The sequence below is a fragment of the Oncorhynchus gorbuscha genome, linkage group LG06 (assembly GCF_021184085.1).
Source record: "Oncorhynchus gorbuscha isolate QuinsamMale2020 ecotype Even-year linkage group LG06, OgorEven_v1.0, whole genome shotgun sequence".
In the NCBI taxonomy this organism is placed as follows: Eukaryota; Metazoa; Chordata; class Actinopteri; order Salmoniformes; family Salmonidae; genus Oncorhynchus; species Oncorhynchus gorbuscha.
In genome coordinates this window covers 43,558,065-43,570,067 of record NC_060178.1, presented here as the reverse complement: position 1 = coordinate 43,570,067, position 12,003 = coordinate 43,558,065, and the positions used below count along the sequence as shown (strand labels likewise).

The following is a 12,003-nucleotide window of genomic DNA, read 5'->3' as shown; positions in this document are numbered from 1 at the left end:
TGTAAAATGTCTCCACTCGAGGGCGCGCAAAGACTAGGTAGTTTGTTGATTCTCAGACTGGACATTTGCGAGATTTTGTGGCTGGTGGTCTGAAAAAACTGAGGTGGATTTTTAAAAACATTTAAATATCACCTATTTGTGGCCTACTATAATACAAGCTATGAATTACATTTCCACCAAGCAACCATACCAAATAGGATTTGAAAAGTCTGGCAATGTAATATAATACACGTTCAATGTGGACATTATTCGTTGACCAGTACTATTAAATTGATTGAGATTCAGTCATTATCAAGTAAGATTAACATTAGCAACATAATATGGATTTGTTAAATGAATTAATAGCTAATTCAGCAGTCACATTACTGCAATATCTATAGCCTATCCTATATCTTCTTGAAACCTGGATAACATGTAAAAAATAGTGTGTTTCCTATATCTTAATTAATATTCGATAGATTGAGATGGCTCATTGTGATCAAAGTCATCATCACAAATATTTCCACTTGTCAATCCATTTTATTCTATCGATAAGCATAACGCTTCGATGGGTCGACGACACCACTTGGTGAGCGAATAATTTAGGTTCTCACGCTCAAGCCCACACCCAGTAGGCCTACTATAAAACGTGTCCTCGCTGCAGACAGCTTCATTCACAGCCTTAAACTGGAAAGAAAAACAGAGGCGCGCTATTGGTAAAAGGCATTGGAATGAACAGAAGCATATCGTCGCTTTTATTTCTGTCTCTAGGCATAATATTTGTCTGCGAAGGAGGTAAAAACATGATGGGAGAAAATTATGAAGCTTTGGTGCTGTCTAAATGTGTTTGTTTTCTATCATCGTATTTGCAATGTGTTAACAAAATGTTTCACTCTTTTTAGATTTTATTTTAGTTAATCTAATTACTTTTCTATGAGCTATCGAACATTATGAGCGTTTTCTTTAGGGCTATATAAATTGATAGCCTTTGCTATATTTGTTTATATATCCAATCTATGTGAATGATTTGATTTGTAGGCCTATATGTACATCGAAACAATCAGATAATTCCATGTTTATGTGATCATAATTTATTATTAGTCTAATTTAACCAAAAATGTTTTTTTATGCAGGCAACCCTTGCTGCTCACAGCCATGCCAGAACCGTGGCGTTTGTACGGCCATGGGCGCCGACGACTATGAGTGCGATTGCACACGCACGGGATTTTATGGCCACAACTGCACACAACGTAAGTTATATCCTATATAAACAAATCAACATTTTTTTTTTAAAACCTTTATGTTTGTTCTCCCTAGACACCTTATTAATATGCTTTTTTCTTGTTAATAGCTACGTTATTCACGTGGATTAAAGTGTCTCTGAAGCCAACCCCGAACACAGTGCATTACCTCCTCACCCACTACAAGGGGCTCTGGACCATCATCAACAGCATAGCATTCCTCAGGGATGCTATCATGAGATATGTTCTGACATGTGAGTTGAGTTCAATAGCATCATACAGTAGTCTTGATGAGGTTTTCTCTCCTGCCATTTGATCATGTCAAAACTAGTGATGTTTTGACATGATGATTTTGCTTAGTCAAAACTAGGCCATTCAATAAGTAGGGCTACCAATACAATAACATACAAAGTCATCACAGTTTATTTTGAATTCATGTTCATGACTTGAGCTCTCTCTGTCTCCAGCTCGCTCTCATCTGATTGACAGCCCCCCGACTTTCAATACAGACTATGATTATAAAAGCTGGGAAGCCTACTCAAATCTCTCCTACTACACACGCACGCTACCTCCTCTGCCCAAGGATTGCCCAACTCCTATGGGAGTCGTAGGTAATCAAACTCTCTCTTTCTCTTTCTCTTTCTCTCTCTCTCTCTCTCTCTCTCTCTCTCTCTCTCTCTCTCTCTCTCTCTCTCTCTCTCTCTCTCTCTCTCTCTCTCTCTCTCTCTCTCTCTCTCTCTCTCTCTCTCTCTCGCTCTATCCAAACCTGTTCTCTCAGATTTTTGAACGATGCCTCACCTCCATAGCTTCATTACATCATGCACATGCCTGACAGTCCCTGTAGAGTAGAGCTGGCTGCTTGCCTGAGGTTTACTGTGAAGGAAAGTCATACTCACTGAGCCACACTAAAATCCGTGTGGCATTCCCATGCATGCTTTTGGTTTGGTGGATATAGGATCAGGTTATTCTATTGTATTGGCAATATATTTCATTTAATGATCAAAACAAGCACAATCTCCTGTGTATCTTATAAAACTACAACATTTAAAAAAGCAAACCTCTAAATTAAACCAATCTCTCTGCGTTCCTCCATCCAGGTAAGAAGGAGCTGCCTAATGCGGAGATGCTGGCAAAGAAGCTCCTGATCAGGAGGAAGTTTATCCCAGACCCTCAGGGCTCCAGTCTGATGTTTGCCTTCTTTGCCCAACACTTCACCCACCAGTTCTTCAAATCCGACCAGAAGATGGGGCCGGCCTTCACTAAAGCCAAGGGCCACGGCGTGAGTACCAATGCTGGACAGCACCAGCACAATAACAGCACATAATAGACCAGCACTGAACATTACAACATGGTTTTTCGCAGGGATCAAATGACAGGCGGGCTAGTGGGGTCTTGGCAACCCTGGTCTCACCATAGAGATTGAGTTAACTGAAAGAAGACATCTCTTATGTATGTAGGTCTACGTACTGTGCATTTGGAAAGTATTCAGACCCCTTGACTTTTTGTTACATTACAGCGTTATTATAAAATCGATTACATTATTTATTTTTCTCATCAATCTACACACAATACCCCATAATGACAAAGCAAAAACGTTTTTTATTGTTGTTTTTTAAATGTTTGAAAATGTATATAAACAAAACAGAAATACCTTATTTACGTAAGTATTCCGATAGGAGACTCGAAATTGAGCTCAGGTGCGTCCTGCTTCCATTGATCATCTTTGAGATGTTACTACAACTTGGAGTCCACCTGTGGTAAATTTAAATTGATTGGACATGATTTGGAAAGGCACACACCTGTGACTATAAGGTCCAACAGTTGACAGTAAATGTCAGATTAAAAACCAAGCCATGAGGTCAAAGGAATTGTCCGTAGAGCTCCGAGTCAGGATTTTGTCATGGCAAAGATCGAGGGAAGGGTACCATTTCTGCAGCATTGAAGGTCTCCAAGAACACAATGGCCTCCATCATTCTTAAATTGAAAAAGTTTGGAACCACCAAGACTCTTCCTAGAGCTGGTCACCCAACCAAACTGAGCAATCGTGAGAGAAGGGCATTGGTCAAGGAAGTGACCAAGAACCTGATGATCACTCTGACAGATCTCCAGAGTTCCTCTGTGGAGATGGGAGAACCTTCCAGAAGGACAACAATCTCTGCAGCACTCCACAAATCAGGCCTTTATGGTAAAATGGCCAGACGGAAGCCACTCCTCAATAAAAGGCACATGACAGCACGTTTGGAGATGGCCAAAAGGCACCTAAAGGACTCAGACCATGAGAAACAAGATTCCCTGGTCTGATGAAAGCAAGATGGAATTCTTTGACCTGGAGGAAACCTAGCACCATCCATATGGTGAAGCATTGTTGTGGCAGCGTCATGCTGTCGGGAGGTTTTTCAACAGCAGGGACTGTGAGACTAGTCAGCAGAGGGGAAAGATGAATGGAGTTAAGTACAAAGAGAACCTTGATTAAAACCTGCTCCAGAGTGCTCAGGACCTCAGACTAGGGTGAAGGTTCACCTTCCAACAGGACAATGACCCTAAGCACACAGTCAAGACAATGCAGGAGTGGCTTCGGAGCAAGTCTCTGAATGTCCTTGAGTGGTCCAGCTAAAGCCAGGACTTGAACCCAATCGAACATCTCTGGAGAGACCTGGAAATAGCTGTGCAGCGACAGTCCCCATCCAACCTGACAGAGCTTGAGAGGATCTGTAGAGAAGAATGGGAGAAACTCCCTAAATACTGGCGTGCCAAGTTTGTAGCGTTACACACAAGACTTGAGGCTATAATTGCTGCCAAAGGTGCTTCACCAAAGTACTGAGTACTGATATTTAATTTGCAAACATTTCTAAAAACCCGTTTTTGGTTTGTCATTATGGCGTATCGTGGGTAGATTGAGGGAATAATTATTTTAAAATCAATTTTAAAAGGCTGTAACATAACAAAATGTGGAAAAAGTCAAGGGGTCTGAATACTTTCAGAATACACTGTATGTAGGATCTTAAATTGATCACCCTGTTGCAGGAGAGCTTTCCTGCAATGTAGGAAATGTAAACTTTGTAGTATATTTGAGGTTTAAAAAAGCTTCTGAAGTTTAATTTCTATTTTGAAAACTCAGACTTTATTTTCCCTTACTAAAAATGTATCAACCCTTACAAAAATATCCATTAATTATAATCCACATAATAATTCACTTTTCCTGTTGCTGCAGGATTATTTTCCTGCTGTAGCAAATTTACTCAAATTAAGATCCTACGTCTGTATATGCTTGATTTCCAGGTGGACCTGGGTCACATTTACGGTGATAACCTTGAGAGGCAACACAATCTGCGGCTCTTCAAGGATGGCAAGCTGAAGTTTCAGGTACTGGACAGATCTTGTCAACTATAAATAACCTTGAACATCACTGAACAGATTCTGTTTGTCATATTCCCAGCTGACTGTCTCTTCTCTTACCTTTACTCTCTATAGGTCTTGGAGGGAGAGGTGTACCCACCTACAGTGAAGGAGGTAGGGGTGGATATGCACTACCCTCCCCATGTCCCCGAGTCTCACCGCTTCGCTGTGGGCCATGAGGCATTCGGCCTGGTGCCTGGTCTTATGATGTATGCTACCATCTGGCTGAGAGAACACAACCGAGTCTGTGATGTCCTGAAGGAGGTACATCCGGACTGGGATGATGATAGGCTCTTCCAGACATCTCGACTCATTCTCATTGGTAAGCATTCTAATCGAGCAGTATGTGAAGACAGATGTATCGGACTTGCTGCTTATTATCACAAGGAAGCCATGTGGTCACATCCTGCAGATCTTACATTGTCTATTGTAGCTTGTGCCCATCAAATATTGCATTTATTTGCAAACAGCTATTATATTGTATGCAGACCCAATATTCTACAAAATTCTATCCAGACCCAAAATTCTATTGTATTTCGACTTAATGAACCAAAGTGTGGACCCATATTTACAGTAGTGCTCATTGTTTTCACTTCCTCTCTATGGGTCTGACCACAGGAAGTGGCCTTCTCCTTTTACATGAAGTCCTTGATAATAAATCAAATCAAACTTTATTTGTCACATGCGCCAAATACAAGAAATGTAGACTTTACCGTGAAATACTTTACAAGCCCTTAACCTACAGTGCAGTCCAAGAAGAAGAAAATATTTACCAAGTACACTAAAATAGAAAGTAATAATAAAAAGTAACACAATAACGAGGCTATATACAGGGGGCACCGGTACCGAGTCAATGTATGGGGGTACAGGCTAGTTGAGGTAATCTGTACATGTAGGTGGGGGCGAAGTGACTATGCATAAGTAACAAACAAACAGCGAGTAGCAGCAGTGTACCAAAGGGAGGGGTATCAACATACATTTTGATATTATTGTCGATTTTGTGAATTGTTCAGCAGTCTTATGGCTTGGGGGTAGAAGCTGTTGAGCCTTTTGGTCCTAGACATGGTGCTCCGGTACCAGAGAAAACAGTGCGGTAACAGGGAAAACAGTCTAACTTGGGTGACTGGAGTCTCTGACAATTTTATGGGCTTTTCTCTGACACAGCCTATTATATAAGTCCTGGATGGCTGGAAGCTTGGCCCCAGTGATGTGCTGGACCGTTCGCACTACCCTCTGTAGCGCCTTACGGTCAGATGCCGAGCAGTTGCCATACCAGGCAGTGATGCAACCGGTCAGGATGCTCTCGATGGTGCAGCTGTAGAACCTTTTGAGGATCTGAGGACCCATGCCAAATCTTTTCAGTCTCCTGAGGGGGAAAAGGTTTTGCCGTGCCCTCTTCACGGCTGTCTCGGTATGTTTGGACAATGATGTGGACACCAAGGAACTTGAATCTCTCGACCCACTCCACTACAGCCCCATCAATGTTAATGGGGGCCTGTATGGCTCGCCTTTTCCTGTAGTCCACGATCAGCTCCTTAGTCTTGCTCACATTGAGTGAGAGGTTGTTGTCCTGGCACCACACTGCCAGTTCTCTGACCTCCCTATAGGCCGTCTCATCTTTGTCGGTGATCAGGCCTACCATTGTTGTGTCGTCAGCAAACTTAATGATGACGTTGGAGTTGTGTTTGGCCATGCAGTCGTGGGTGTTCAGGGAATACAGGAGGGGACTAAGTACACACCCCTGATGGGCCCCAGTGTTAAGGATTAGCGTGGCAGATGTGTTGTTGCCTACTCTTACCACCTGGGGGCGGCCCATCAGGATGTCCAGGATCCAGTTTCAGAGGGAGGTGTTTAGCCTCAAAGTTCTTAGCTTAGTGATGATCTTCGTGGGTACTATGGTGTTGAACGCTGAGCTGTAGTCAATGAACAGCATTGGAGTGTGATTGAGATTGAGTGAGCAAGGCACTTAACCCTAATTGCTCCTGTAAGTCGCTCTGGATAAGAGCTCTGCTAAATGACTAAAATGTAAATGTAAAATGTGTTAATGTCAGTTAACAAAAGTTGTCGATCGGTCACTGTGTAAATAAGCCTAACATGACAGCAGTTTAATGGCGCCAAAACAACACTTGAGAGTTGATATCACTCTGTGATATTATGTCAAAATTGACTTTATGGAGATTTTTAATAACTTCCCTCTCTTGAAAAAAGGGATTTTGTTCCAGTGGGACAACCTGAAGTAAAGAGTAGATGCATCCATATATAGAGAAACAACAAAGGTGATAACTAACTGCCCCTCTCCTTGCTCCTTGCTGTAGGTGAGACCATCAAAATTGTGATCGAGGACTACGTGCAGCACCTGAGCGGCTACCACTTCAAGCTGAAGTTCGACCCAGAGCTTCTCTTCAAAGAGCGTTTCCAGTATCAGAACCGCATCGCATCAGAGTTTAACACCCTGTACCACTGGCACCCACTGATGCCCGATGCCTTCCACATCCAGGAGCAGGTCTACTCCTACCCACAGTTTGTCTTCAACACCTCTGTGGTCACCACACATGGAATCACCAACCTGGTGGAGTCCTTCACCAAGCAGATTGCTGGACGGGTAAAGAGGCACTTTCTGTGTGGGATTTAGGTTGTACACTGTGGGCTCTGGGTGGCTGCTTACGGTGTGGTTCAGAATTAGGAATGTAAATGGGGCCTGGTGAACCCCAACCAAGGTTGAAATGTGAGTGAATGATAATGGTATTGTTGCATGTTATTATGTGAGTTTTAAGGAGACTTGATATTTTACTTTAGTGCTTACCCTGATGGAATGTCAGTCGTTCAAAATAAAGAGAAACTTGTTATTGAAGGCCGGTCGACTTACATCTCGTTCCTCCTTAGGTTGCTGGAGGTCGTAATGTCCCCCCTGCAGTGCTAATGGTGGCTCTGAAGTCCATAGAGAACAGCAGACAGATGCGCTACCAGTCCCTTAATGCCTACAGGAAACGTTTCTCCATGAAGCCTTACATCTCCTTCGAAGACCTCACAGGTGAGAACCACCATTAGCATCACAGCTATTACATAAACACTTATCATCCTAAGCATTGGGATTAAGTATATAGTGATAAGATTGTAATACAGTGATCATTTAGTGTAATTCACTTTTTAGAGTAGAATTAACAGTAGAAGGTGTGACATCCTGTGGTATACTGCTTCCAATTAAGGCCTGTAAAGGGAATGGATGGAAGGTCATTAAAATAGTAATAAAACTAGCCTGGGCAGATTTGAGCCTGCTGCTGTAAGTTATATTGGAGCAATACTGAGCTCCTTTTAAGGGAGCAAAGGCAAACAGATGTGTACTTTAGTTAAAGATAGTGTAAGCAGTTAGTGATGTCAGAGAGCCGGGTGTAAACAGGCAGAGGCAGAGGGGCGTCTGGGAGGTTGACAAACTGCACTGCCTCACACAGGCCTGCTGCATTCCTCTCAGAAAGAAGAAGCTTTTCTTTAATGACAGTGTGAGAATAAACAAAGTGTAGTGTCTCTCGCTCTTTTTCACACAGACGGAGTAAGAGTGAGGGAGAAATGTTGAATGAGTTTGAATGACTTTCTATGTGTATCGTATTGCATCAAGTATGCAAACTCAATCTCTAAATGCTTATGAAACAGCTCTCAAACTGGTATCGTTTTCACTAACACTTGTTCTGTAGACAAAACAAGACACGAGACACAAGGTCAGATGTAGATACATTACATCAGTGTGTCGTCATCATAATGTCCACATCAGCTTAGTCAGACAGAGATAATCCAGGTTGAGTAGAGTACCTAACATAACCCTTTCTCTCAGAAGCCAGACTGAGTAATATAACATTTCCCCCTCTCTCTCTCTGTTTCTCAGGGGAGAAGGAGATGGCTGCAGAGCTGGAGGAGATGTATGGGCATGTGGATGCTGTGGAGCTCTACCCAGGCCTGCTGGTGGAGAAGCCAAGAACCAATGCCATCTTTGGGGAGACCATGGTGGAGATGGGTGCCCCCTACTCCCTGAAAGGCCTGATGGGAAACCCCATTTGTTCGCCAGAGTACTGGAAGCCCAGCACCTTCGGTGGGATCATTGGCTTTAACATCATCAACACAGCGTCCCTACAGAGGCTGGTGTGCAACAACATCAAGGGCCCCTGCCCTTTGGCATCCTTTCATGTGCCCGACGTAAAAGACAATGGATCCAATGTCAATAATTCCTGTACGGCACATTCGGGAAGTAACGATCGCAACCCCACAATACTTCTAAGAGAAAGGACCACTGAGCTCTGATAAGACAATTCAGCATTTAAATGTATAAGCATTTCATGTATTTATTTATGTTAATATTTATTTAATTTATTGTATTCTGGAAGGGTTGTTGAGAACATTTTTTGTAATGTCTCATTGTTTTGACATGACTTTTGTAAGTTTAAAGAAAACCAATCCTTACGTTTGGGTTATATTTATTCTAAGAGCTAATTTAATGTATTCTGTTATTTTATTGACCTCAGAAATAGCACTAGCAATATTGTTTATGTTTGTCATTTTACTTTGTTTAACAATTGATACTTGAATTCAACACGTTTAGTTGACAACACGACTCTAACATTCCGTCTTAACTGCATGTTACAATGTTACATTCCACCTAACTTAGAGCTGCTTCTCCAATTATTGTACAAGGGAAAAGCTAGTTAGGTATGTAAAGTCCATTGTACTTTGATACTCTAACCCTTAAAGTATTTTCTTTGTGTATTTTTTAATCTTGAGCTGACTCCTTATTGTTCTAATAAAACACTGTCTATAATGAAATACATGACTCCATTATCTTTTCACATTTGCTAAATGACACTGCAGCCGAGGTTGCTATTCAGTCGTCTTACTCCATCACTGTGATATCCTCATTCATGTATTTTTGTTTAAGTGTGCACTTTGTGCAAAGATTTAAAAAAATGTAGTTAGAGGTTCTTGTCTCAGTGCTGCCAAACCTCCCTCTCCCTCTCTCCCCTTTTCTGTCCTCCATATGTGACCGACTGCCTTGACTCGGTCTTATGTAGCTAAATTTGTTTTTTACATTGAATAAAAGCAGAGACAAAATGGCTCCTGCTGCCGCTGTTGTTTCTCCTCATACCAGCGTCTCTCAGCTCTTGCCGCCTCCAGTTCTTCTTTGGGGCGGCGATATTCTCCCGGCTGATCCCAGGGTTCTTCTCCGAACAATTCATCCTCCTTTCGCTGCTCCTGCTGTCGATGCCTGTTACCACGCCACTCGGTCCGTGTGTGGTGGGTGATTCTGTAACGGCGTTCGTTTGTCGAAAGAGAGTCGGACCAAAATGCAGCGTGGTTGTTACTCATGTTCTTTAATGAATGATTGCGATACATGAAATAACTTATAAATATACAAAACAACAAACGGAACGTGAAAACCTAATACAGCCTATCTGGTGAACACTACACAGAGACAGGAACAATCACCCACGAAATACACAGTGAAACCCCGGCTACCTAAATATGGTTCCCAATCAGAGACAACGAGAATCACCTGACTCTGATTGAGAACCGCCTCAGGCAGCCAAACCTATGCTACACCCCTACTCAGTCGCAATCCCAATGCCTACAAAACCCCAATACGAAATACAACATTAAACCCATGTCACACCCTGGCCTGACCAAATATATAACGAAAACACAAAACACTATGACCAAGGAGTGACTGCCTTGCAGTCAGCAATTCCCGGACCAAGCTCTCGATGGTACAGCAGTAGCATCTGGAGAGGACCCAGGGTGGCATACCACATTTCTTCAGCCGTTGCACCCTCTTAACTAGTGTGGTGGTGTTATTGGTCCATGTAACGTTCTCGTGATGTGGACACAGGGGGATTTACAACTGCTGACTCTCTCTGCTGCAGTCCCATTGATGTGAATCGGGGAATTTTCCTTCCTCTGCTTCCTGAAGTCAACTATCAACTCCTTTGTTTTGCTGTCGTTGAGGGAGACGTTGTTGTCCTTGCACCACAATTCCAGTTCACTTGCCTCCTCCATTTAGACTGACTCGTCGCTGTTGGTTATCAGGCCTACAACCTTGGTGTTGTCAGCAGACTTGATGATGGAGTTGGGGTCGTGCTAAGCCATGCAGTTGTGGGTGAACAAGGAGTACAGCAGAGGGCTGAGGACACATCCCTGGGTGGCCCCTGTGTTAAGAGTCAGTGTGGAGGAGGGGTTGTTGCCAATCCTCACAGCCTGTAGTTTGCCCGTCAAGAAATCCAGGGTCCAGTTGCAGAGGGTGGTGTCCAGACCCAGGGCACTGAGCTTGGTTTTGAGCTTGGAGGTAACAATAGGGTTGAATGCTGAACTGTAGTCAATAAAGTTTTTTCTCACATAGATGTTCCTCTTGTCCAGATGTGTTACTGCAGTGTGAATAGCTATGGAAATGGCATCTTCCATGGGTCTGTTGGTGGATAGGCAAATTGGAGTGGGTCCAGCATGCCTGGCCTTGATGTGGGCCATGACCAGACTCTTGGCACACTTCATGATGACTGAGGTGAGTGCGACAGAGCGATAGTCATTTGGGCATGTCACCTTGTTTTTCTTAGGCACTTGTCTTATCTTATTAAAGTACATGTGTGTGTGTGTGTGTGTGTGTGTGTGTGTGTGTGTGTGTGTGTGTGTGTGTGTGTGTGTGTGTGTGTGTGTGTGTGTGTGTGTGTGTGTGTGTGTGTGTGTGTGTGTGTGTGTGTGTGTGTGTGTGTGTGTGTGTGTGTGTGTGTGTGTGTGTGTGTGTGTGTGTGTGTGTGTGTGTGTGTGTGTGTGTGTGTGTGTGTGTGTGTGTGTGTGTTCATCCCAATCTAAGTTTGTAGGTCCTACAGGAGATATGCATCCCGTCTCATGGAAAATAGGCGTATATTGTGGGTCACAAGAGTCATTTTTTATCTAAATGCGTTTTTTTTTGTCAGAAAGGCCTTCTGAAACATGTGAACTTTCATGAGCCTTAATAACAAACTTGTATGCCATCTGTAAATATAAATAAAATTGTGAAATTACGAGCCTAGTTGGTTTAGCCACAGAAAAGGTCAGCAACCTTCCCACTTGCCATGATTGGCTGAGATAATGAGTTCAGATTGGTCTACCATATAGCACGCTTATTTCTATTTGAGCTGGTTAGTATGTGTAGGTAACTGCTTTAAAAAATATATATATTGCTTTATAGAACTGCATAAGTGTTGCTCTCCACTTTCTGGAGGACCGAGTTTTGAAATCAGTGGAATTAGAGTATGATAGCTAAGGAGATGGAGAAAATGCCTGTCTCCGGATTCCATTTTCAAACCAAGGGCAACCATGGCATTCATGACAGGGAGAGTGTCCAACCATGATGTATATGGACCAGCTACATTTT

The 12,003-nt window shown here is 42.8% G+C and overlaps 1 protein-coding gene across 1 annotated transcript; it reads left to right on the top strand.

Annotated features, from left to right (window-relative positions):
• Positions 1 to 651: 651 nt before the first annotated feature.
• LOC124037149 (prostaglandin G/H synthase 2-like) lies at positions 652 to 9,420 on the top strand. The gene is made up of 10 exons (XM_046351812.1): positions 652 to 774; positions 1,113 to 1,229; positions 1,331 to 1,474; positions 1,688 to 1,831; positions 2,318 to 2,499; positions 4,500 to 4,583; positions 4,692 to 4,938; positions 6,932 to 7,218; positions 7,500 to 7,647; positions 8,494 to 9,420. Exons 1-10 carry the CDS (start codon positions 711 to 713, stop codon positions 8,904 to 8,906), a joined length of 1,830 nt encoding a protein of 609 aa, XP_046207768.1. The 5' UTR covers positions 652 to 710; the 3' UTR covers positions 8,907 to 9,420.
• The last annotated feature ends 2,583 nt before the right edge of the window (positions 9,421 to 12,003 follow it).